The sequence below is a fragment of the Mesitornis unicolor genome, unplaced genomic scaffold (genome assembly GCF_000695765.1).
Source record: "Mesitornis unicolor isolate BGI_N332 unplaced genomic scaffold, ASM69576v1 scaffold6950, whole genome shotgun sequence".
Classification (NCBI taxonomy): domain Eukaryota; kingdom Metazoa; phylum Chordata; class Aves; order Mesitornithiformes; family Mesitornithidae; genus Mesitornis; species Mesitornis unicolor.
The window spans coordinates 1-25229 of NW_010157605.1; the positions used below are offsets into that span (position 1 = coordinate 1).

Sequence of the window (25229 nt, forward strand, 5' to 3'; positions counted from 1 at the left end):
GGGAGCTTTCCAGGTTCCTTCCAAGTCCTGATATTCTGTGATTCTACGAAAAGAGTTTGATCACAAATATGTGAGATGGTGCACCTATGCTGAGTTACTAGTTTGTAGTAATGGAGGAGGAAAGATCACTTTCTCTTGCATAGTGGGCTTTTTAAATTTATTTTTAAAACTAGAATCTTTATGAACTTCATAGTTCAAGCCTCAGTCCTCAAAAATTAATTCTGATAGTCAAGTAAATAATATCATTTCCTTTGAAGAGATCTTTCAATGTCCCATGATACCAGAATGTGATACAAAAAGGACAGGAATTTTTCTGTCATTTTCTGGAAGAATTAATTATGTTGGTTAAACAATTTGTTATTATGAAATAATGTAACTTTTTAAAAAAAGTGTCCACCTTGCTGTGCCATCCTTTCAGGAGTAAAACCTGATGTACCTGTTCTCACATGTTTAACACAATGCACCAAATAAAGGATATTTCAGAATAAACTAAGCAGAACTTAAGCAGTTGCTTATTTTATTTCTTAAAATGTATTGGAATACAGGTAATAATACTGATTAATCTGATTTTTATTTTTTATCTCATGAAGTGAGACGGATTGTGTTAGAGCTTGTGCATCTCTCTATGAATTTAAGATAGCATTGCCTGGGTTGCATTAAGATTTTGTTGTTGTTGTTGCTATTTTTGAGTGAAAATAATTAGAAGTCTTTGAAATCAGTAACACAACCAAATTCAGCCTTCATCCTGGAAGTTTTGTTTCTTTGCTTTGAACTAACTATATTCCTGTGTTGATTAAGGGTATGGGTAGTAACTAAGATGATGGGTGTAAAACTAGAATGGTGGAAGTTCAGATGCTCCTCAAAGGCCTGCTTGGGTACTGTTGGTTCACTTACGCTTTTATCTCTTTCTTTCTAGAATATGGTATCAAGTTTTCGTGTTTCTGAACTACAAGTGTTGTTGGGGTTTGCTGGACGTAATAAAAGTGGGCGGAAACATGACCTTCTAATGAGGGCCCTGCACTTACTGAAGAGTGGCTGCAGCCCAGCAGTTCAGATAAAAATCCGAGAACTCTATAGGCGTCGGTACCCAAGGACGATTGAAGGACTTTCGGACTTATCGACTATAAAACCTGCTGTTTTCAATTTAGACAGTAGTTCCTCTCCTGTTGAACCTGACCTGGCTGTTGCTGGCATTCACCCGCTCCCTTCTACGTCGGTCACGCCTCAGTCGCCTTCGTCACCTGTCAGTTCGGTGCTCCTCCAAGACACTAAGCCCCACTTTGAGATGCAGCAGCCATCCCCTCCAATTCCACCTGTTCATCCTGATGTCCAACTGAAAAGCCTGCCTTTTTATGATGTGCTTGATGTGCTCATAAAACCTACAAGCCTAGGTAAGTCTAATAGTTCTGTAGGCTGCTTAATTCATGAAGCAGGTGTTGCTTATGATGGTATTAAGTCCAGACTTAAATTGTTTTTTCTAGCTGGGGAAAAGTGGAAAGTCTCTTCCTTTCTTACCATAGGATGGTTTGGGTTGGAAGGGACCTTTAAAGGTCACCTAGTCCAACCCCTTTGCAATGAGCAGGGACATCCTCAACCAGATCAGGTTGCTCAGAGCCCCATCCAACCTGACCTTGAATGTCTCCAGGGATGGGGCATCCACCACCTCTCTGGACAACCTGGGCCAGGCCCTCACCACCCTCTGTGTAAAACACTTTTTCTATCTACTCTGAATCTGCCCTCCTGTAGTTTAAGTCTATTACTTGTTTTCTTATTGTTACAAGCTGTTGTGGTTTAGGGCTGGGCTGGCCACTGAATGCTGGACAGATGCTCTCTGTTAACCCCTCTCCCCTCCACAGGGAAGAGAAGGGGAAGAGAGTAAGGGAGAGACTTACAAGTTGGAAAACTAACAGGCTTAATGAAACAATAATACTAATAGTAGAGAATAATAATGTAGATAAGAAAATAATGCAATATATACAAATATATCTACAAAACCATTATCAGATCCTTTTCCCACCACCCCCCAGTGACACTTATGTCACCAGAGGCTCTGCAGAGCAGGGCACTGGAAAAGTCGCAAACTAGACTCGGCAGCAGCTGGGAGCAGGATGCAGGAGCTGGATTCAGAAACACATGGATCAGGGTAGGAGGCAGATGAACCAGCAGGGTTCTGCTTGAACTTCGGCCATCTCAGAAGAAGGGCAAGACCCTCATGATCCCTCAGCTTTATACCGAGTATGACGTATGTGGGATGAAATACCTTGTTGGTCAGTTTTGGGTCATCTGTCCTGTCCACTCTTCCCCGCAGGTGCAACATCTCAGTTATGACATTCCAGTATGGCACCCATTTTGGGGCAGTGGCCTTTTCTTCATAGGCATAAGTATAAGCAAGACCTATGTCTACAATACCATACAAGCACTATCACTTGTGGAAATGAACACTGGAAAACATGCCATTAGTTTCAGAAAGTACAGTCATTTAGAGGAGACTTAACTGAAAAGTAAAAACACTTAATAGAAAATTCATTCTATTTAGCTCAAACCAGGACACAAGCTCTGTGGAAAAGTCTGTCCCTGGCTTTCTTCTAAGGTCCCTTGAAGTATTGAAAGGTCTCCCTGGAGCCTTCTCTTCTCCAGGCTGAACCCAACCTGCCTGGCCTCATAAGACAGAGATTCTTATTTCTACCTTTGCCCTCTCTTCACCTCTCTTCACTGCTTCCCAAAAGGGCCAAGCCAAACTTCAGAAAAGTGTTCTCTTGTGTAAATACTACCTGATTTAAGTTCTTTCTTTTGAACATTAAGTAAGAGAATATTTCAGTTGGAAGGTATCTTCAGTGATCATCTTAATTGTATGACCCCTTCAAAGCTGACCAAGAGTTAAAGCATGTTAATTGCATTATCCAAATGCCTCTTAAACACTGACAGGCTTGGAGCATTGACCTTCAGGAAGCCTGTTCAAGTGTATGACCACCCTCTTGGTAAAGAAATGCTTTCTAATGTCCAGTCTAAACCTCCCTGAAGTTATTTTTGGCTGAAAGATTTGGACCTGCAATCTTTCCCTGGTAGAAGTGGGGAACGTATTGAGGTCAACAGAAAAAGAATTTCAGGGTCAGTAATTAATGAGTTGCAACAACGTATGGAGAAAAAGTTCAGCGGTCTGTTAGTTTGCGGTTTATCTCACTGCAGTGATTCTGAGAGTTCTGGCATCTGGCGCTGAGTTAGATACTTTGTGCAAACATTGCTAACAGGTATTGTTTACAGTTCCTGTTGCTGCTTCTGTCTGTGTGTCATGACACCCTGTTAGAGAAGAGTTCGAGTTGGCTCATAGTTAATCAGATTGGTTGCCAGCCACATCATCGATCGCCCTGTCCCACGTAATGCAGTTTGTGCTCTGCATTACGTTTACGGCTGTAGGCTCTTTGTTGCATGTTGCTTAGTTTTCACAGGAGTGAGAATTACCTTGTCCTGTAACATTTGGGTACTCTTAAGACATGGGTGAGGGAGACAAGATTGAGTGCTCACTTGCCTTCAAACTCTTTTTCCAGAGCACAGTACCTGAAGGTGGCAGCAGCCAGAGCTACAACTTGGATCTGTGTGAGGGAGAGTGGGGAAATGAGATGAGTGGCTTGATATTCAAATAATGGGCTTTTGTGGTGTTGAAAGGATATGAACATTGGCTGAAAATCACTTTAACATGGACTCACAAGCAAATTTGGAAATGAAGCTTTATTTAATATTTCTAGGTTGATATGGATAGCTTGTAATCACAGTTTGTAGACTCAAGTGGTTGGGACATGGAACAAACAAGTTGTGTTTGAGAGTCAAGAATTCAGAAACCAAATAGGTCAGAGCTCAGCTCAGTAACAAAATATTTCCATGATCTTCTGAACACATGTTTAAGTATTATTTTGAGAGATAAAATGCTGTGTATGGTGTGTGTGCACACACATGCACTAGATAGTTGTTTTGAATTGTCTGAGGAACTTGGGGGGTTGTGTGTGTCTGGTCCACCTCAATTCTCTTTCATGTTTGTGTCTTTATTTTGTGTGTATTCTGGATATCTTCTCTGAATGTTGCAGTGTACAAGACAGTCTGGCTCTTCCAAATTTGCCTGGTTCAGTTGTATTGTGTCTTTCTAGATTTGTCCTCCTTGCTGGTTACTTTAAACTGTAAATCTTTAAACTTTATTAAGTCCAATCTACCTTTATTTCAGGTCAACTTTTCTAACTTCTCAAATCAAAAGAAGGTAGAAAAGGAACACACACATACTATGAACCCTTAAGACTAATATATTACTGCTTCCCATCACTGACAAATAGAATTCTGATATGAAAGTTGTATTTTTCCCCCCAAAATGCTCATGAAGGGTAGTTTTCCAGACTAGAAGTTTAGCTGGCTTTGCTGCCATTAGGGGTTGTGCTCCCTCCCTTCCTCCCCAAATGTTCAATTACCTTTAGCTGTTCCTGAATTGAGTAACTTTTCAACTGTCCATTAATAACTTCTGGTGCACTTTCTTGTCTTGTAATAGACAAAAATAGTTGTAAACATCTTCTGTGAGGTACTCTTTTTCCCCAGGTATCCAGTGTTATGTTTTGTTATGTGTTTGAACCTTTCTCCCTTGGGAGAAGGGATTATAACACGGGTTGCCAAGCTTCTTTAGTGCTGAAGTGTAATGTGATATTAAGCCATCTGAATATAGTTGAATGAATGGTTTGTTCCATTGCTTTCCTGTTGACAGTTACATGCAGTTCAACAACAGTTTGATTATATTAAGTGACTCGTCCCTTGTTCCAAGAAAAACTCAATCGCAGATCCTGTTTTAATCAATGACTTTAATTACTGTGGCTAAACCTCTTTTGTGTCTTTTTTTTTTATAGTACAGAGCAGTATTCAGAGGTTCCAAGAGAAGTTTTTTATCTTTGCTTTAACACCTCAGCAGGTCAGAGAAATCTGTATTTCCAGGTAAGAATTAAGAGCGTGGAATAATTTTAGGTATTTTTTTGCAAAACTTCAGGAGAAAGTGTGGGGTTTTCCGTTCACTTTGTGCACTGCAGAAGCTTGCAGATGCAGAGTGATAATCCTTGCTGAAATTACACTGAATTTATCTGTTCCGTTTTCTCCAGGAACTACTGTGCACAAAATTTGTGTGGTTGGTGTAAATCCTACTCCATGAAAGAGTTGGCAATTACTCCGTTCCAAATAATTGAGACTATTTAGAAAGGTGGTATGCTTTTCTTCCCTGCATGTTTCCTGGCTGCAGGAATGGAAAGCTGCTCCCAGAGTTTGTGTGTCCTTCCAAGACCTATGGTGTAAGCCAAGAGAATTCACAGGGTTTTTTCCTCTCTGGCAGCACCGTATTTTGTTGTCACTATAAACGCTTGACAGAGGAGGATGATCCTAAAGTCCTGCTTAACTTGCAGTAACTAAACAGAGGTGTCGCTCGTAAGACTTGTTCATAGCTCCATAAAGTTAAAATAAGAGCAAAGTTCAGTGTTGTTGGGGCAGATGGGCCAGTTGCTTCTGCATATGACTGGAATACGAGAGCTGCTGTCTAAATGGGTCCTTCTGTTTTCTCTTTGTCACAGGGACTTCTTGCCAGGAGGCAGGCGAGATTACACAGTCCAAGTTCAGCTAAGGTACCTTTTTCAGTGTTCTCTTATAACTTCTAAATTGGCTAATGTAACAGAAGTCTAGAGGTATGTGGGGAAATACGAACGTGGTGACACTTGAGAAATGACACTTCTTTTGTTGGGTTTTTTCTTTTGGATGTAGGTTATGCCTAGCAGAGACAAGCTGTCCTCAAGAAGATAATTACCCTAATAATTTGTGTATTAAAGTAAATGGGAAGCTGTTTCCATTGCCGGTAAGCTTGTTCGTGTGTATTTGTGGCTTCTTGGTGACTTGAAGGGGAGGGATTGTGTGTGTGTTCTGCAGTGTTGGCTTGCTGAAACAATCAAGGTGCTTATTATCACTCACATTTCTCTAGTCATGAATGTTTGCTGTGTGAGATAGCCATAGCTACTATTAATCATGCTATAGCCACTGCTGCGATTAATTATGTTTTAGTCACATATAGCAAACCTCATTTGTTGGAGTCAACACAACAAAAACATGTTAAAAACAAACCAGTGTCTACATGGGGAGTTCTCATAGGTCTTGAAGCTGAGTTTATTTGACTTGATTGGTTGTAGCCATCACTGTTTGGGCCATCTATATTTGGGATTGGCTTGAGTTCCTTCTTGTTATGAGGGAATGGCATCACCTTCTTGTGTAGAGGTTTGTACGCTGCTCTGCATCTGTCTGGGTAGAGCAGAATTCATTGCAGGGGTGAAGAACAGACATGTTGTAAGGTTCCCAGCACTTGCTGATGCTGGAACAGAACAGCATTGGCAGTCATACACTTTACTGATGTTGCACAAGTTAATATGTGGGCAGGGTCACCTCAAAGCTTGAAAAAAAGGGGAAAGCAGTCATTATTCTTGAAGAATCTCTGGAACGGGTATCTGTACAACAGAACAGAGGTAAACTATTATGCAGTCCATTTTGAAATAGTTCTGGAAGCTGCAGAAGATTTAAAAAGTAGTAGTACAGAGGTGATGGGTTTTTATAACAGTGGGTTTGGAAAAATACTCTGTGCAGAGTGTTGTGAAACCTCTTTCAGAATATTTGTCACCTTCTTGGAGTGTCAGATTTGTTTTCCTGTAGTTTCCTTCCTGCCGTATGTGACCATGACTGCTTTTCTTTTGCCTTTACTCACCTTAAAATGAGCCTCTCTAGCTTCCCTTCCCTCCTCTTTAACCATTGCATCACTGTTATTTTATCTGTCTTCAGTGTGTGCAAGGATTTATTTCATATGATTTCTAGTTAGTATTTTCTGCAAATGCCTGTTATGTTCCCTGCAGTAAAGTCGGGGTTTTCTCCTTTCTTCTGCAGATTGTTTTCCTTTCTTTAAGCACCCCCCCAAAAAGGAACTTGGTCTGATGTTGTCCTGTGGACATCAATGTCTGCTGGTTCTCAGTCTTCCTAATACAGTTTACGCCCTGCTATGCTGTGTTATGCTTCCCATTTTTTGCGTAACATACGTCACAGTCGTAGCAAAAATTGTTTGGAGTCTTGGATTATTGCTTTGCTTTCGATCTAAATCCTGTGGGTTCTTCCTGCACACATCATAAGATGGTTCTTTAAGCTGTTCAGCAGAAACTTTAGGTGTGAGAATGAATAAATGACTTATCTTGGTGACTTCCTTTCCTCTCCTGTCTCAGTATGGGCTGAGTGACAAATATAGTCTCACTCTGAGCAGTTCTGCAGACAGCTTTTTGTTGATTTGGTCACTGTCTGCATCCCTCTGGTGGTTCTTTTCTGTTGCAGGAAGTACAAGATAACTTCTTTGCTTCAAAGACCACCATTGTCCAACTTGGTAGCGTTGGTGTTAGGTAATTCAGTGATGCCAGCCTCTATTGCCAGCTTGTACAGTTCTTAGTGAGTACTGCTCTGCCTATCCCTGGTACAGCAGTTCATGCCTCTGCAGATGTCTGCAAATTATTCTTGGTCATCTCCTTGGCTGCAATCCTTACCAGGAACTTTGGAGAAATAGTGCCAGTGTGCCAGTACTGCTTCAGGTTGTGCCGACTCAGTGTTAACTTGGTGTTTTGTATTCCTAAAACTATGTGTCCTCCTCTAACAGTGTTGGTTCTGGCTTAAAAGGAATAAATGTAGGGCCTTGCATGCTGTTGTTATGGCAAGTAACAAGGATTTTACACATAATGCACTATAGTAGGTGGTTCTCCTGTTGCCGCCTTGTGTAGGCAAGACAAAATGCAAAAATCCAGAAAGGTAATCTGCTTTTCTCAGGGAACCTCTATAAACCACTGCAGGTCTCTTTCAAAGGACAAAATCAAGTAAGTCAGGGCAGGCTGGAAATAGCAGCTACGCTTTCTGTTGGTAGATTTTTCTGGCTCCAGCAGATTCTACCTGCTTTGACTAATGCTGTTCTTGCAAGAAGCACGGGAGACTTAAAGAACCAAGTAACGTTGGCACTTGCTAGCAGCTAGAATTGGCAGCGTAACCTAAACAGTGCTAGACCATGGTGGTTGTGGTAGGAAGGCAGAGTGCTCTTTACTTAACTCCTGGAAGGTTGAGAAGGGAATATTTTAAAGTGTTCTAGGTGTACAAGATTGAATCTGATCTTAGGGTCATTGCTTTGGGGAAGAAAATGTCAAAATCTTGGCTGGAACGAAGCATGTGTGCTGCAAAGCCTTTATCTAAAAAAAAAAGTAGTGTAAGAGAACTTGCATCCTTGCTCTTTTGAAAGCAAGGTGGCTTCAGTTTAGGTTGGAGACCAGCAGGATTATTGTGGCTGGTACAGAATGTGTTGAAATAATCTCCTAAATATTGCAGGGATGGCGTGTTTGCCCACATAAGCTCATTATAAAGTCACCTTAGTGGAGAAAGGCCTACTACAGCAGAGCAACTAAGATATGTACTCTGTAAATGGCTGTGGCTGTTATGAGTGGAAGAGGCTGATTATTTCTGGATTTTATTTTCAGACTTAGCATCTTTCAAATTAAGTTTATTTTAAGCAATAGGCTGTGAATGTGTTTCACTGGGTAAAAAAATACACGTTTGTGGTTTTTCAGCATGGAGAGGTTTTTTTTGTATAGAACAACATCGTCTTGAACTAAATGAAATCTGTCAGTCGGTTCTGTGCAAGACACAGGGCTGCAATCTTTTATTGGCATCCTTCTGGTACGGAATGAGGTTTTTTTGAGATGAGTGGACTGCAGGCTGTCTGTATGAGCTCAAAACAGATTCTCAGAGTTCCTGTCACAGACAGCCTTGCTTTCATAGCAGCAGACACAGGGCAAGATGAATGAGCTGCAGTTGGGCCGTGTGCTCCTTCATGTAGCACGAGTACTTTCTGCTCACGATATGCTGGACTTACTGTCCAGCAAAGCAAAGGGGAACTGGATGGCTCCTGATCCCATTCGCGAACTTCATATAGGAAATAAAATTAGAGAGGAAAGCAGTCCAGGTTATGAAATTCTTCATCAAAGCTGAGCAAAGAATTTAGAGTTCATTTTGTTCTGCAGACAACAGCAAAGCCTATTAGCTCTTAAATGCAGCTTGATATTCAGCCTACAGCTGCTCTTCAGGGGCCTTGGCAGAGCACAGATGACAACCTGTTGCTAATGGGGCTAGGTGTCGTCGATTCGAGGCAAAGCAGATGCCAGGGAGATATGGAACTCTTGGAACAAGACTTAAATATTTCTTAAATAGAATCAATGAAGTATTTCCTGGGTGTGAAACACTGAGTAACTCTCCATGACTTGCTGTGTTTGTCAATAGGGCTGTGTCCTTAAGATGTTCTGGCGTTTTGCAGCAGGGTGTGAGGGTGGGAAGGACAGAGCATCAGCACTGCTTTTTACTTTTCCAGTGAACTTACCTGGACCGAAACTGCATTCTCTTCCATCTTTTCAGCACTTCTGTAAGACCACTTTAAACCCAAAAATATTTGGTTTAAGTCAGCTGTGATTAACTTACAGTATTAGACTGTCAAAGACTGATGTTTCTGAATAAATGTTGAATTTAGTCTCCAGCCTAGGGATCCTCTAGGCTTACCTGCTTCCCGTAGATCTGTTTAAAACTAACAGGTCTGTTTCAGCAGGTTTTGGAGTGTTGCAAAAACGGGGAAATAAATCCGGTCTTGTGAGGCCGGCACAGAATATGCAACAAACACAGGTTGGGAAACAAATAGTAATTGTTTATTTACAGCAACATTTACAGGTTCTTTTGGATTGCTGGTGATAAATTGAAAAGCTACAGGTACACTAAAGGTTGTATAACTAATATAATACCAACAACAAAGCAACACAAACACTAACAACAATAACAACTTGCCCACATTAAGCCTGGCCGCCTGGCAAACAAGCCAGTTTGAGCAGAAATACAGTGGAGCAAAACCAAGAATACACTCAGGGAAACCTAGAAATGCCCGTGAGGACGGAGATATAAAATGCACTTAGGTTATATGAACCTGAGGAAAAGAAAAATGTATATCACTCAGCGTTAGCTGAGGTAAATATTCTTACCCACAAGGTGACCTGAGTGGTGGGGGTGGAGAGGGAGTGAATTCGTCAATTCGTCCAGTTCATCCATGTGGTTCTGAGTTCATCTTGTCCCCCTTTTTGGGCCAAAATTGAGGTGATAGTTACACTCAAATTTCTGCATTACATCACTAGGCATACATGCAGGTGGGGATGACTACAGACAACCTTATCAGTTATGTTAGTGTCACAAAGTCCGTTAATTCACACCTGCATGGGTAGAGGTAATGGCTCCTTTTGTTTGGGGTGGAAAGAAATGGGGGACTGGGACCATGAGGCCTCCACCTCATCTGACACTCCTCCAGGCATCTAGATAACACCAGATACGGATCTAGTGATGGTTGCCACCTTGCCCAGTGCTTGCCGGGTGCTTGCCACCTTTCCCAGTGCTTAGTCTCATGCTTCCAGACATGCAGCTACATGGTGTACATGACTTGGACTTTGTGACTAATGTTTGCTCTCTCTCTACATGGAGTACAGCAAGGAATCTTGGTAACACTTTCCTTGTCCTTTCTTCCCACAGGGCTATGCTCCACCACCAAAAAATGGAATTGAACAGAAGAGACCTGGGCGCCCCTTGAATATAACATCTCTAGTTAGGTTGTCGTCAGCAGTGCCAAACCAGATTTCCATTTCTTGGGCTTCTGAAATTGGAAAGGTAAACGCAATGTTCTGTAGGATGTGGAAAGTCATCTGAGTAACCTCAGCTAGCATTCCTTCTCTCCTGCTGATGTTGCTGGCAAGGCATAAACCAGCAAGCATTTAGTGTTAAGCAGCTTAACTTTTTGTCAGTGCCAGGGAACAAAGTTTGCTTTAGAAGTGTGGTGGTTGACAGTGACATATATAAGACTTGCATACAGACTTCCTTATGGAATTCACACTAGAATGCCTGCTGTTAGTTGCCTGAAATGTGTCAAAAATACCGAAACCTTTTTGTGGTGTAAATAGTACAGAGTAGTTCAGACATGACACAACAACCCTTCTCAGTATCTGTTGTAACTGTTCACTGGAGAAGGCTTTTTTAGGTGTGCCAGGGCCGTGGAGGCAGAGATAGGCATTTGCTCTTGAGGTTTTTGCATTAACCAAATAATACTAAGTAATTGTACAAAGACAATTTTTATTTCATAGGAAGAACTGGTTAATGGCTATTTCCATCTTTTGTTCTTCTGAGATTCCTTTTTTTTTACATGAAAATGGCCTCTTTGAGTTGTTTTAAAACTGCTTGTAAATAAACCACAACCAGGGTGGAGTTTCTAGCTCAAAGCTCTTAAATGGAAGGTTACTGGGAAGATTTACTGGTGAGGTGTTGATGGATCTCAACCATACTTGTGTGGTGTGGGTTTTTTGGAATGTAGGATATCCGAGCAGCATGGTTTTTCTTAAAAATGAAGAGTATTCCTGGAAGTTTGGGTGACTTGAGGAAGAACTGGTGTGATATGGGTAAAGATGGAGGGGGGGAGAGGAAAGAAAAAGGAAAATAAAAACTGAAGCCTCTTCATAATGCAGTTCTGAACTTCATGGAAAGCTGCAGGGGAGAAAAGCACGCTAGACTTCAGGTGGCAAGAGATAGAGGATGGTGACTGAGATGCGATACCTGCTGCTTTCTGGTGCCAGCAGTCATTAATCATAGTTTAAAAGGAAGTAGCCTTTAAAATGGCTGTGTGGCTGTTTAGAAATCCCCCTATGGATTTACTAAGGAAAGAAGGGGAGGGTGTGAGCAACTTCTGAATTCTTTTTAGGTTTGAATAGCTGTTGGTGGCTCAAGAACTACTTACTTCTCTATCTGTAACTAGCTGTGTAACTGCTTCTGGATTCAGTTATCCAAGTAGCTTACCTCTTTTTTTTTTCTTCAGAATCTATGGAACAGAGATGTCATATGTTTCTAAGTGAGACTCCAGTATAAGCTTTTGTATGCTAATTAAAAATCTAAGAAGAAATTGGAGAGAAAGCTGGTGTTCAGAAAATACATGAAGGGCAGTGCTGACAGTAAAGTGTTATTTAAAATGGAGGTGAAGGAAAAGATCTAAGCTGTTGCTTCCCAGTCATAAAGTATGAGTCTTAAAATTTTTGAGTGTGTTGTCTTGGCCTCTCCTGCTGCCCCCTGCTTTCTTCCCCCTCACTGTATTTGCCAAAACACATTCTCGTGGAAACAGATGAACTGGGGGTTGTCCCAGCACTCCCAGCAGGCTCATGTGGGAAGGGCTGACTGGCATGGACTTGACTGACAGTGGAGGGCTTCTGAGCAGAGGAGATGTTAATCCCACAGAGTAGGTCAGGCTTTAGCCCACAGAGTTCATACTGTAGGCAATAAACAGTGCAATGTATGGGAAAATCTAATTTTGTAGTGGTTTCCCATGCATTTGGCCAACTACAGCTGCTCATCTAGGCAAGAGCTGATTTTGCTACAGGTGGTAAAGGAGAAGCAGGGCAGTAGGTTATGGTGTTTAAAAATCTTGTGGGGTACCTAAACAGTATAGGAGCTATAAGAAGGTGACTGGCAGGGAGTGGAAATAAGAGATTACAGATGAAATCGTTATTATTCTGCAGTGGTGAGACTTGCAGAATTTTCTCTTCATTAGTGACCTTGAGGAGAGTGAACACTGGACAAAAGGAGCTGGCAAGCAGTGTGAATTAGGGAAGAGTAGTAAGTGCTAGGGAACGTGGTCAGCCTCAGAGGAGTGGACATGGTGTAAAGGGGCTTTGCTTAAAAGTGCAGAGCAAGCTAAAGAGAAGGCACAAGGAAATTGGTGGAGCTGTGTGCCACCTGAATGTGCTGGTTTTGCCCCTGAGAGAATTTCTTTTTGTCACTGAGCTCCCCACTAAGATTTATTCTGTAAAAAGGAAAGGATATTACTCACATTAACAGCAATCTGTTGTCATAGTGGAAGTACTGTATGAAATCAATATTTAACCTTTAATCACTTTTCTTGTAGAATTACTCCATGTCTGTGTATCTCGTTCGCCAGCTCACTTCAGCAATGCTTTTGCAGAGGTTAAAAATGAAAGGTATCAGAAACCCTGATCATTCCAGAGCGCTAAGTAAGTCAAATTACTTTGCATGTTTGTACTTTTTGAGGGTGGTTGGTCACTTTTTAAAACTAGAGCTGGTAATATTATGGGATTTGCAGCATTTTGGAAAGGAAGTCCATGCCCAGGGTATCAGACATTCCCTCTGCTGTTGTTGAGGCATCATGCACACCTGGAGATGCCATCTGAAATGTTAGTGGTGCTCACAGCATTCCTGTTACTGTGGTTGGCTGTGAGGTGCAAGTACGTGGCCTAAATATGAGTTCTTATTGCATGGCATGCTGATGGTCTTGTCTTTGTACCTCACACACCAATGATTATTTTATTTGTCTTTTCAGTTGTTAGGGAGTTTGCTTTACTGACCATTGTGGCTGTTACTGAATCTGCTGCACATCAGACAGTCCTGTGATGCAGTGTTTGCCAGTTGCTTATAAGTAGTGAAACTATTGTTTGATGTTGCTATGAACCAGTTTCCTGGATGCTTAATGTTTTTTAGATAGCTGGAAATAAAGTATGTGTACTGATGAATCAAGATTAGTGTTTAAATAATGTCTGTATGTAACCTCATAATTTATTTTAATAGTTAAAGAAAAACTGACTGCAGATCCTGATAGTGAGATTGCCACAACCAGTCTGCGGGTTTCTCTGATGTGTCCTGTGAGTATGGCTGGAAATCACTGTATACAGATTTATGTATTCATCTTTACTGCAGAGTTGGGCTGCTTTTAAAAGGCCCTGCTTTAGGAACTTCTATGGCTTTTGGTCTGTACTGATTCATTAATATAAAATAGGGGGGAGAAGAATGCGTTTAAAAGAACGCTGGTTGTAGCAGCATTCAACAAACTCAGGTTTAGAACTGTAAATGCCTCAGTTCTAGTGCAGTCAGAATGAAGCTGGTACTTGTGTGTGTGGTGAGGCCTTTAGAAGGAGTAATCTCGTGTATTGAGACTCATTGGGCAGGATGACAGAATAATTAACAGACACAGTGATAAATAAAAAGGCTCTCCTTATCTTGGTGTTATTGCTTATGCTGCCAGCTACTATAACAAACAAAAAAATCAATCGCTGTGTAACAAGGTAACGCTGCATTCAGGTTTCTCTTGCCAGGTAGAAACTGGCCTTGTGTTTGTGTTGATAAGCTAAATGTTAAAGCAAGTATTATGCCAGTCTGAGTCTAATGTAAGCGGAGCTCATAAAAACCCCTTGAAATATTTGGCTAGAAGAACACTATAGAAGTGAGTGCTTCAGTAGGCATTTTAATAGAAATAAATTCCTAGAAATAACATTGATGCAGGTCCCATTAGAAATATTTCTGAGAGGTTTCATCCCAGTGAAGACTCTGAGGATGACTTTATTGTTTCTTGAAGTGCACCCACAGGGTGGCTTTGCCCTCAGCGATCTTAGCACTGGGCACTTCTAGTGAGAAGAGACAATTACTTCACCAATGTCGTTGTTAGCCATCCAGGCTGCTTCACTGTCTGCTGCTCTGACACTTTCTAATGCATCTCCTGCAGCTGGGAAAAATGAGACTGACAATCCCATGCCGGGCTGTTACTTGCACACACCTGCAATGTTTTGATGCTGCTCTTTATCTTCAAATGAATGAAAAGAAGCCTACCTGGATCTGCCCTGTCTGTGACAAAAAGGCAGCTTATGAGAGCCTGATCTTAGATGGGTAAGAGACTGGGTTTGCATATTACACAAATACTTAAAATTTATCGTTATGTAATTGATAGCTGCTTTTGTGCCTTGAGATTTTGCCATTTCGTACTATTTTCTTTGTTAAAATACATTAGACTGGGAGGAACTGCTAGACTTTTATTTGTTTCTGTTCCTCTGTAAGGAAAGACACAAGTTCATCTCCAAACTGCATGTAAAACTCTTGAGCCTCAGGATACCTCCTTGGGAGAAATCCAAATGTGATGCCTAAGGATAGGTGACCCTCTCTCTTAAGCTATTAACTTTAAATTTCAAACTTTAACACATAAACAAGTGTTAAACTTGATTCAAAGGATGATGATCGCTTCTGTATGGAAATGTATAGATTGCAGTAATGTTGTAGTGGAATATGGGTAGGTTGGGGTATACTTTGTAGGTGTTGGTGTCTGCAGAGGCTGTAATTACAGGCTTCCAGGTAAGATGAACTAGGGAGCAAGTACATGCAGCGTGTTAAAGGTGACAGTAATTAGCATAATTAGCTTTTCAACTGTCTCTCCTTTTCACTTGGAATAAAAAAAAATCACTTGGAATCAAAACTGAAACCCTTCAACTTTATTTTTCAGGCTCTTTATGGAAATCCTTAATGAGTGTTCGGATGTGGATGAGATCAAGTTCCAAGAAGATGGCTCGTGGTGCCCCATGAGGCCAAAGAAAGAAGCTGTGAAAGTCTCAAGTCCACAGTGCACCAAAATAGAAAGTACGTACACCAGGGTACTGGTTGTAAACCAAGAAGAAGTCTTGGAGACTTAGTTGTAGCTTGGATAATGTGTGTGGATGTTGATGTTTGTTTTGTGGAGGGCTTAATACTTCTAACCTACTTTTAATTTAAACTAAAAAGAAAGGGTTGTGTCTCTTAAAAGTGTGCATTTGTGAGCTGTCTTTACACTTTATAACATCAATTAAGAAAATGAAAGGTTGCTCTTGGTTTAGGTCCTTAAACTGGTAAGTGAAGATTAAAGCCTTGACATGAGATGGAATATTAATAAAACAGTTCCTGGGCCATAGTGCTCCGTAGAGGCCAGGAAGATGAGCAAAAACAGGATTTGAATTCCTGGTTCTGTTGCAAATAGCAACTGCTGCTGTCAACAGCCTTTAAAAACCAGCAGTATTTTATTTTCTCGTTTAGGTTCCAGTGTTGTTAGCAAACCGTGTTCTGTGACGGTGGCCAGTGAAGTAAACAAGAAGAAAGTTGATGTTATTGACTTGACAATAGAAAGCTCTTCTGATGAAGAAGAAGATCCTCCTGTCAAAAGGAAGTGCATATTTATGTCTGAAACACAAGGAAGCCCAACCAAAGGGTTTGTCAATTTTAAAGTTAGTTGTTATTCTGTAATGTCTCAGATAAACTGATGAGTAGATAATGGACTTGTAATATCTCTTCGGGATCCAGCTCCACATTCTCGGGAGAATTTCTAGGCCTCTCCTGGGTTGTATCGATGCAGTACCGTTGTACAGCCAAAACACTATTAAATAGTTTTGCCTCTCTCAAAAGACTTGCGCTCACTGTTGCTGTGTTTGCAGGGACATTTCTCCATAGAAAAGGAAGCTGATTAAGCTAATGGACAGGATTCTCCTGAGAAAGCAGATTGTGCCAAGTGGAGGAGCGTTATGCGTTTTTGCTAAGTTAGTGTCATCTTCAAGGCTTTCTGTAGCTGTCACCCTTTATCTAACCTGCTCTGGTGCCCAGAAAGCTAGGCTGCATTGCGTGTTTCATCCATCCTGTCGGTGCTGGAAGGGAGGTGCTTTGCTGTTCTGAATCAAGGCAAGCTTTTCCTCCATCTCTGTTAAACTCGGGAATGTCTCGGATGCTGTTGTTGGCCGTGGTTATCAGTCAGTCCTTCACCTTGGTTAGCAAAACCAGCAATTCCCCAAGTCCTCTGTCAGCTACTCTGTCTTCGTAGCCATGCCTGACTTCAGCGGCAGGCTTAACCAGCTGCTTTACTGTTGTGCCGCCTTCTGTCTGTCCCAATCCGTGCAACTCAGCTGTAGTTACTGTTTGTGGCTTCCAGAAAGTTCTTGCTTTTGGCCTGTAGGGTGCAGGAGATCTGCAGGGAGAGAGGGACACTGCTTAGGCTTGAGAGCAGTCACCGCTCCATAAGGCAATTCCAAATGTCAGCTTTTAGTAATGGCTTAGTAATTAGTGTCGCTGCACGCATGCGGTGTGTGTCTGTGTCTGAGTAGTGGCTTATGTCCTGTATGAAAATAACAGTAACAAAACCAAACCCCTTCTGTTTTGCCAGCTCTTGAAGTCATGAGCAGGTGTACTGTGTCTCTAGTCCACAGGAATGTGTGGTCTTTGGTGAGAAAATAGTTGGTCAACTTCAACAACTCTCAGCAGTGATACTGAAATGCTGTTGCTTGTTGTGAGGACTGTGGAGGAGTCCTGCAAGAGACTGTAAGAAAAAATAGCTACAAATACATCTCTTAATGAAGTTTCAGAAGGCACCAAGACTTCCTTCAGTACTCCTGTGTTTGTCTGAGATGGCTACCTGCAACCATAACTGTAGAAGGACTCAGTTTTCTCGTGTATCTGTGACCAATGTATTTTCCTTACTGTTTGGGTATGGAAATGGCATGTTTTCATTCTTCAAATCCAAGTCAAAGCCAGGCTTTTGGGGAGTAGTTTATCTCCTGTAAACAGTGAATACTAGTTTTGGCAAAACTGGGGGGTGATGTCCTATAGGCAGAAGCAACATAGGCTGAAGTGTAAGTGGTGCTTGAGAAGGGAGCTTCTGAAATCAGAAGTGGCATAAATGCAGCAGGCTGGGGAGGAGGACATGACTGGGTAACAGTCATGGCTGTAGGGAGGGATGCAGTGCTGGGATCCAGGACTCTTAGTGTTTTTACCTGCCTTGGAGTTTAGGAAAGACTCTATGCATGTGGCTGGTGCCTGCATGCCTGTGGTGTCACCTCTAACAGGGCTGTGATGTAACTGGGCAGAAGGTGGGGATGCAGGAGGGTTTTAACTGGTTGCATGCTCCTGGAGAGCTGAGCTTAGCTTGGGCTCAGGCTGTGAGTAAAGGTGGGTTTGATATTTAACTCCCACATGTGCAATCTGTGCTCCAGGGGCTGAATAATGGAGCTGAATAATCAGTTGTGCCCTTGGCGTGACAGGTTAGCACCAAGGAAAAGTTCTGTGGAGAAACTGAACCGAGTGCTCTCCTCCTGGCTCTGGCTACCTGCACGTCCCTCCCAGGGATGTGTGCTCCACTGACACAGACGCCCATTTCTGTCTGAGTGGTAGACTGTTGTAAATGACTCCAGCACTGTACTTTTGTTTTAATGCCAACTTGCTCTTATGTCACAGCTGCTGTTGAGAGCCAAGATACGGTCATGTTGTTATGAAGACTGTTATGAAAAAGGAAATTAGAGTGGAATACTGTGTAGTGAGTAGCCACGCTATAGTTGTTGTAACATAGTGACCTTGTGAATGAGAGCGCGCAGCGGTGTGTAACTTCTCCTCTGTAACCAACGGCCAGGTTGTTTGTAACTTCCCGTGCTGTTTGAAACAGGGTTCTCATGTATCAGCCATCTTCTGTCAGAGTGCCCAGCGTGACAACGGTCGATGCTGCTGCTATTCCTCCTTCGTTAACAGACTACCCAGTACCATTCCATCACCCGCCAATATCCAGTATTTCATCAGACCTGCCAGGTAGGTGGTGGCTATTTTTAATGTATGTTTCGTCAGCCTTGTTAATTTGTGGGGTGGGTAAAAATTGGAGAATCGATTTAATTTATTTCTTTTAATGGAACAAGACTATACAGTATTGCCCTGGTGTGGTGTCTAGACAAGTCTAGTACAGGCTGTCTTTCCAGTTTCAGATTGTGCTTCGCACCAGCGATGTGAAAAGCATTGCTTCTGGGGTACATCCTCAGACTGGCAGCCAGAAACCCTTCTTGCTATGTTCAGTCAGGCTTTGTGTAAATGTCTGGTTGTCCATGTTGCAGATGCAAGGGAGAACAGCTATCTAAGTTGTAGGTGTGTGATGGCACTGACTCATCCCACCCCTAGATGTAGAGATGTTCTGCTCGCTGATTCTTGTGGTGCTGTCTAGACTGTATGAAAAAGGTTAAGGTGAGCTACAATATGTAAGCTGACCTCTATTGACTTTCTTTACCTAGACAAACCCTAAATGATGTATTCTTCAACACTGCTGCTAAATATCAGACAAAAGGTGGGGACACTGATTGTTTTCTATCCTGGCTCCTTGAAAAGAACACTGTATTTAGGGACTCTGGGGGTTCTCTTTGGCTGTAACAAACCCAGAGCCCAGGAAATGGCGACTTGAGGTGACAGGTGTCACACTGGCCTCCTGTACTTCCCTCTCCCCTCTCCATTGCCTGTCTCCATTTCTCCCCTGCAACATCTCTGGGTTTTTTCCTCTTCTTTCAGCACCAGTTTGGCAATGGGATGGATATCATTCCCCTCGTTTCTCTGTCCATTTTGGTTCCCTTACTGCTCCCTCCCTCCACTTCTCCCTTGTTAATCGGCCGTCTTCCCAAATTGAATAGGAGAGTAAGCTGAGAGAGTAGAAGTCTAGAACTGTTGTCCATCTCTGTCCACTGAAGTTTTAGACATCTACAAGAACAAAAGCAGATGTCAGTGCTGTAAAAGCAACTGAGCTTAAATCTCCTTCCAAATCTCCTCTCATGGAAAGGAAGAGAGATGCCACCAGCTAGAAGAGATTTGGAAGTGAGAGGAGAGGGAGGGAGTAAGTTTACCATTTCTTTCTGTTGACATAGCAAACACAAGGCCAATATTTAGAAACAAAACAAAAAAAAAGACTGTAATTTCTCATTGGTTTAATAATTTTAAACATCTTGCCCTAAATGCTTACCCACTAATGGTGTATAAGATGGACGCTAGTTGTCGCTGCTCTTAGAGGATATACGTTGAACTACTTGTAGTTTCCTCTTCTTCGTTCCTTTTATTTGTCTAGACACAAAACGGGGATGATATTAGAAATGTTTCCTTATTGGCTGCCCGTGGGTGGAGGAAGAGACCTGCTGCTTGTTTTTGGACTTGTGCATGTTGTGACTTTACTTCATTCCAGCATCTTTAATGTGATGACACTCTTCATGTCCCAGTTTGGCCAAGTCAGGTACAATATGCAGTGAAAACTTGCATTATGAACCAACAGCTCCAAATGGCAACCTCCATCTAAGCAACCACATTGAACCACCCTGCAATATCCAGTGAATAATAAATCATTGTCATTCTCATCCTTAAAAAGAGCCACTTGTACTAGATCACTCGTTTTGCTGCTGCCTGAAGTAGTCGTTGAGAGTGGTGTCACAGTGGTATACTCCATGTAGAAACTGTGTAGCAATTGCCAAAAATCTGTTCTACAACCACAAAAAAAGTTCCTTAAATTTGTTGTGTTGTGAATAAAAGAAAGACGCATCAATTTATTATCCTTTTCTTCTTTCTAGGTTTGGATTTTCTATCGCTAATTCCAGTTGATTCACAGGTACGTTCTGAACTGCTGTGGGGTTCACTTCTGGGGTGTTTTTTGTGACATACTGCTGGAGTAGCTATCAGAGTGCTGTCATCATCCATACTGTGTTTGCAGTCCATTGCTTAGACCCAGCCACAGACCAGGAAAATCCATTTTCCCAACAAGATTTGGCAAGGGAGGATTCAGCATAGCCTCACTAGGATAAATCCAGGCATGGCAACTTGCTCTATATCAACAGTTTGTGTTTCTAAAGCTTCAGACACTTGCACAGCACTGACTCAAATATATCATGTACTTTGCTCTTAGTTCATGCTGTGTATCTGTGGGCCAGATTAAGCTCTGTAAATAGACTCCTCTGGTTGCTGTTTCTGTTGGGTTTGATATTGGGAGATTTAAGTTTTAAAGAAAACATCTTCATTAATTTGATAGGCACATGACTGAAGGCTTTCATAATAAATCCCTCCATGTAACACCTAAACCCCATTGGTTTTGGATTATATGGAAATTTTGTAGGTCAACAGTAACTACTAGGTGGTGCCTTTCCTTCTCTGGAAGCTTAAACTTAACACAGGCAGAGTGATTCTAATTGTAACTAGATTTTTACACAGACTACAGCCTTGAAATGTGGGGAGTATTGGCTCCCTAACCAAGACAAGAGGATCTGAAGCAGACCCTCTGTTTCATCTGTTACTAGCAGACAGCAGTAATAGGACTCTACAGTAGAGTGGACTTCCTGGTGCCTTAAACAAAGGATGAACTTCCCTCCTTTTCTTTCCACTTACTGCATCTGGCAATACTCTGTGCCTGACCTTGAGGTCTGAACTGCCAGAAGTGGGAATAACAGAAGTTTGGAAGCAGGTATGCTGCTAGGAAGTGTCCACTTTGGACAGTTCAAACAGTTCAGGCTCAGTTCCAAACATATGCCCAAGATTGGAATCCCCAGGGTAAGAGAAAGTAAGATGTGTGGAACACCACGTGTGTGCGTGCATGTGGGGTGCTGTATGTTATTTTTTGACACCTTGTTCACCTGGCAACCTTGTTCTAAGTGCTTAAAATGTTTAGCTTTGCTTTGAGAAGGGTTGTTTTCCACTGCAGGAGATTATTTAAATCAACTTAGTAATTTTTCTTAATCAGACTTGATCAGGGCTCATTTATCACTGCTAAAACGTTTAGGGACCTGCATGTATCACTGCAGGTATGTACTGTGAAAATGTTGATTGGCACAGCTGCTGCCACTGGAGGGGATGAAATTATGTTTGTGGAAGCAGGAGAAAGCATCCTGCTACCTTTTGTGATGAAAGGCGTTGTGCCCAGTAGCTGTGGGCAGTGAACACTCTCCAAATGCAATGGGTGTTTCTTTGTGATCATCCTGTGTTCATGATGGTGTTTCTTACTGCTCTAGTAAATGCTCAAGCTAACCAGTCAGTAAGGAAAACAAGTAAATGGGGAGGATGAGGGAGAAGGGCTCATGGCTACCATCTCTGCTTGCTTACTTGCTGGTCTGCAGAACCTCTGGTTCTTGCTGTGCATGTGTTAACGAGGTTCTGCTGGTAACGTGTTTGGTGCTTGTTGTAGGGAAGATGTATCTTCAGCGCATACATTTCCCTTGTGCAGTTAGTCTCTTTATTCTTCGTTGTTTGTTTCAAACAGTACTGTCCTCCTATGTTTTTGGATAGTCTCACCTCAACCTTAACAAGCAGCACATCTGGCAGCATCATCACATCAACCAGTCACCAGGAGAGCAGCACACACGTTAGCTCCTCTGGCAGGAGCGAGACGGGAGTGATAACCAGCAGTGGAGGCAGTGCTCCTGACATCATCTCACTGGACTGAAACAAGGGGCAGCATGGGGACTCCCGGAGAAATTCTACAGAGCTGCTGCTTGTGTCTCTGGGACTTGAGCATCTTGGAAGTTATTTTGGTATTTATTGAAAATATTTGCCTTCTGGAGAATTGGGGAAAATGAAATCTACACTGGGAACAGAAGTGATAGGGGGGTTTTTTTGTTGCTCATTAAATAGCTGGTGTAGAAAAGGCCCCTTCGGAACATGCTTTTGTGTGTTTAGCTGGTTCTGGGGAAATTGACTTTTTGTTGCTGGGTGGATTCCAGAAATGGTTTCTAATGATGTTGTAAAACACAGCAATAATGTAAAAACTTTTTTTAAATTAAAAAAGGCACTTAACCACTCTAGAATACCACCACCAGCCTGGACAAAGGTGCAGAAGTGTATGCACTGGTGAATTTGTAATATTTAACTGGGGCCTGTAACAAACTTAATTTAAAGACAAGGAGGCTTTGAAATAGCCATAACTTGTGTTGTACGTTGCTTGTTCTCCCACTTCCTCCCTACCTGGGGATGCAGAAGAAGTCTTTGGAAATGGGATTGTTTTTTGTTTTTCTCCCAACTTCATGTTTTTCACAAATGAGACAAAATCCCAAGCTGTGACTTCTTCCTCTTATATGTGCTTTGGGCTGGAGAGGGGACAAGTGATCTATGCAAACCGTGCATCAATCTCTGGGCTGTTGTGTCAGAATTAGGACACCACCAACTCCCAGCTATTAAACAGTTGAGCTACAGTTGAATTTCTGGCTTGATCACTTTAAGAGTTGTTGGGGGGGGGGGGGGAAGGCCTTCAAACTCAGTTTTAGATTTTAAAATCTTTGGTGGACCTCTTGGAGTTGTCCCCTCTCACTGAATCTCAGAATGTGAGGAGCTGGAAGGGACCTGGAAAGCTCCCCCAGTGCAACCCCTGACAGAAGGAGGAGTGAGAGACTACCTCACACAGGAGTGCATCCAGGGCTTTGGGGGTCTCCACACAAGGAGACTCCACAACCTCTCTGGGCAGCCTGGGCCATGCTCCATAACCCTCACACTGACAGACATTGTCCTCATCTTCAGCTTGAACCTCCTGTGCTCCAGCTTGGGACCATTGCCCCTTGTCCTGGCATTGGCCATCCCAGAGCAGAGCCTGGCTCCTTCCTCCTGACACTGCCCTTTCCAAATGGAGACCCAGGAATGAGGGCACCCCTCAGGCTCCTCTGCTCCAAGCTCAAGAGCCCCAGCTCCCTCAGCCGCTCCTCAGCAGGAGATGCTCCACTCCCTCCAGCATCTTTGTGGCCCTGCTGGACTCTTTCAAGCACTTCCTGTCCTTCAACTAGGGATCCCAGAACTGGACTCAGTTTCCAGCTGTGGCCTCCCCAGGGCAGAGCAGAGGGGCAGGAGAACCTCTCTGCCCTCCAACCGCCCCTTCTCCTCCACCCCAGGATGGCCTTGGCCGCCTTGCCCACCAGGGCACATTGCTGCCTCATGGGCATCTGCTGCCACCAGCACCCCCAGCTCCTTTCCAGCCACTGGGCCCCAAGCCTGCAGCATCCATGGGGTTGTGGTGAGCCAAGGGCAGGACCCGGTACTTGGCCTTGGTGAAGCTCATCCAATTGGCCTCAGCCCATGGATTCAGCCTGGCCAGGCTCTGCAGAGCCTTCCTACCCTCAGACAGATCAACACTCCCTCCCAGCTTAGTGCCATCTGCAAATATGGTCAAATACATGCTGTCTATGGCAGCTGCGAGGAGACAAAGTTAGGAAGGGCGGGTTTCTAGGATCTCTTGCTTGTGGCCTCTCTCACTTCAGGAACTGCTGTGTTCTGCACGTGGACTTGCTGTGGGTGAGGCTTGGCTTTGTGGCAGAGAAAAGCTGTAGCTGCACAGTGTTCCTGCCTAACATTACATGTTACAGGCTTAATGATGCTTTTGTTCCACATTACATGGCCTCCTAATTGTGGCTTTTCTCCTTCAGTGGGAATAGCTTCCTCCTGTTTTACTCTTCTGATGAATCTGCTGCTTTGCTGTGTGTATGCAGTGTCTCTGCACACCCCTGTGAGGGTAACCTCAGCAGTACTGTGTGTGGAAGAGGTTACAGACCAGGAAAATAATTTCCATAGAATCTCAGAATGTATTGGTTTGGACGGGACCTTTAAAGCTGATCCAGTCTAACCCCTGCAAGGACAGTGTTACCAGATCAGGTTGCTCAGAGCCCCATCAAGCCTGGCCTTGAATATCTCCAGGCATGGGGCCTCTACCACCTCTCTGGGCAAAAAAACTTGTCCACTGAAGAACTTTTTCCTAATATCCAACCTAAATATATCCTTTCTAGTTTAAAGCCATTACCCCTCACCCTGTAACTACCTGCCCTAGTGAACAGCTCTTTCCCAGATTTCTTACAGGCACCTTGCAGCTCCTGGAAGTTTGCTATAAGGTGCCCCTAGAACCTTCTCCTCTTCAGGCTGAACAACCCCAACTCAGTCTGTCTTCATAGGAGAGGTGCTCCTGAGGTGCTCAGATCATCTTTGTGACCTGCCTCTGCACATGCTCCAGCACTTCAATGTCCTTTTTGTGCTGGGGACTCCAAAGCTGGGTGCACTACTTCACATGACGTCTCACCAGAGCAGAGGGGCAGAATCCCCTCCCTGGCCCTGCTGGCCACACTTCTTGTGATGCAGCCCAGGATGTGGTTGGCCTTCTGGGCTGCATATTCACAGTGGTGGCTCATGTCCAGCTTCTCATCCACCAGTACCCGAAGTCCTTTTCCTCAGGGCTGCTTTCCAGCACATCATCTCCCAGCTTTTCTTGGTAATGAGGATTGTTCCAACTCAGCTGCAGGACCCTGCACTTGGCCTTGTTGAACCTCATGAGGTTCACCTGGGCCCACTTCTCCAGCTTGTCCAGGTGCCTCTGGATGGCATCCCCTCGCTCTGGCACATCAACCTCACCAGCCAGCTTGGTAGCATCAGTGAACTTGCCAGAAGTGCACTCAATCCTGCTGTCAATATCATTAATGAAGACACGGAGCTGGATAGATGGTATTGTCTACGTACGTTGACAGAGCAGCTTTTCCAAGTGTTGTGTTTCTGTTGAGTAACTG

At 43.1% G+C, this 25229-nt stretch overlaps 1 protein-coding gene across 1 annotated transcript; it reads left to right on the forward strand.

The window, feature by feature from the left end:
- The first annotated feature begins 919 nt into the window (after positions 1–919).
- PIAS2 (protein inhibitor of activated STAT, 2) lies at positions 920–22141 on the forward strand. The gene is made up of 13 exons (XM_010180692.1): positions 920–1391; positions 4878–4962; positions 5586–5636; positions 5773–5863; positions 10627–10761; positions 13037–13142; positions 13714–13787; positions 14645–14805; positions 15413–15546; positions 15976–16147; positions 18362–18501; positions 20283–20320; positions 21959–22141. The coding sequence occupies exons 1-13, from the start codon at positions 920–922 to the stop codon at positions 22139–22141; spliced, it is 1842 nt and encodes a 613-aa protein (XP_010178994.1).
- Positions 22142–25229: the final 3088 nt, after the last annotated feature.

Coding starts and splice junctions, on each gene's coding strand:
- PIAS2 (XM_010180692.1), top strand. CDS start 920: ATGGTATCAAGTTTTCGTGTTTCTGAACTACAAGTGTTGTTGGGGTTT. Junction 5,864..10,626: donor GGAAGCTGTTTCCATTGCCG/GTAAGCTTGTTC, acceptor TTCTTCCCACAG/GGCTATGCTCCACCACCAAA. Junction 20,321..21,958: donor TAATTCCAGTTGATTCACAG/GTACGTTCTGAA, acceptor TGTTTCAAACAG/TACTGTCCTCCTATGTTTTT.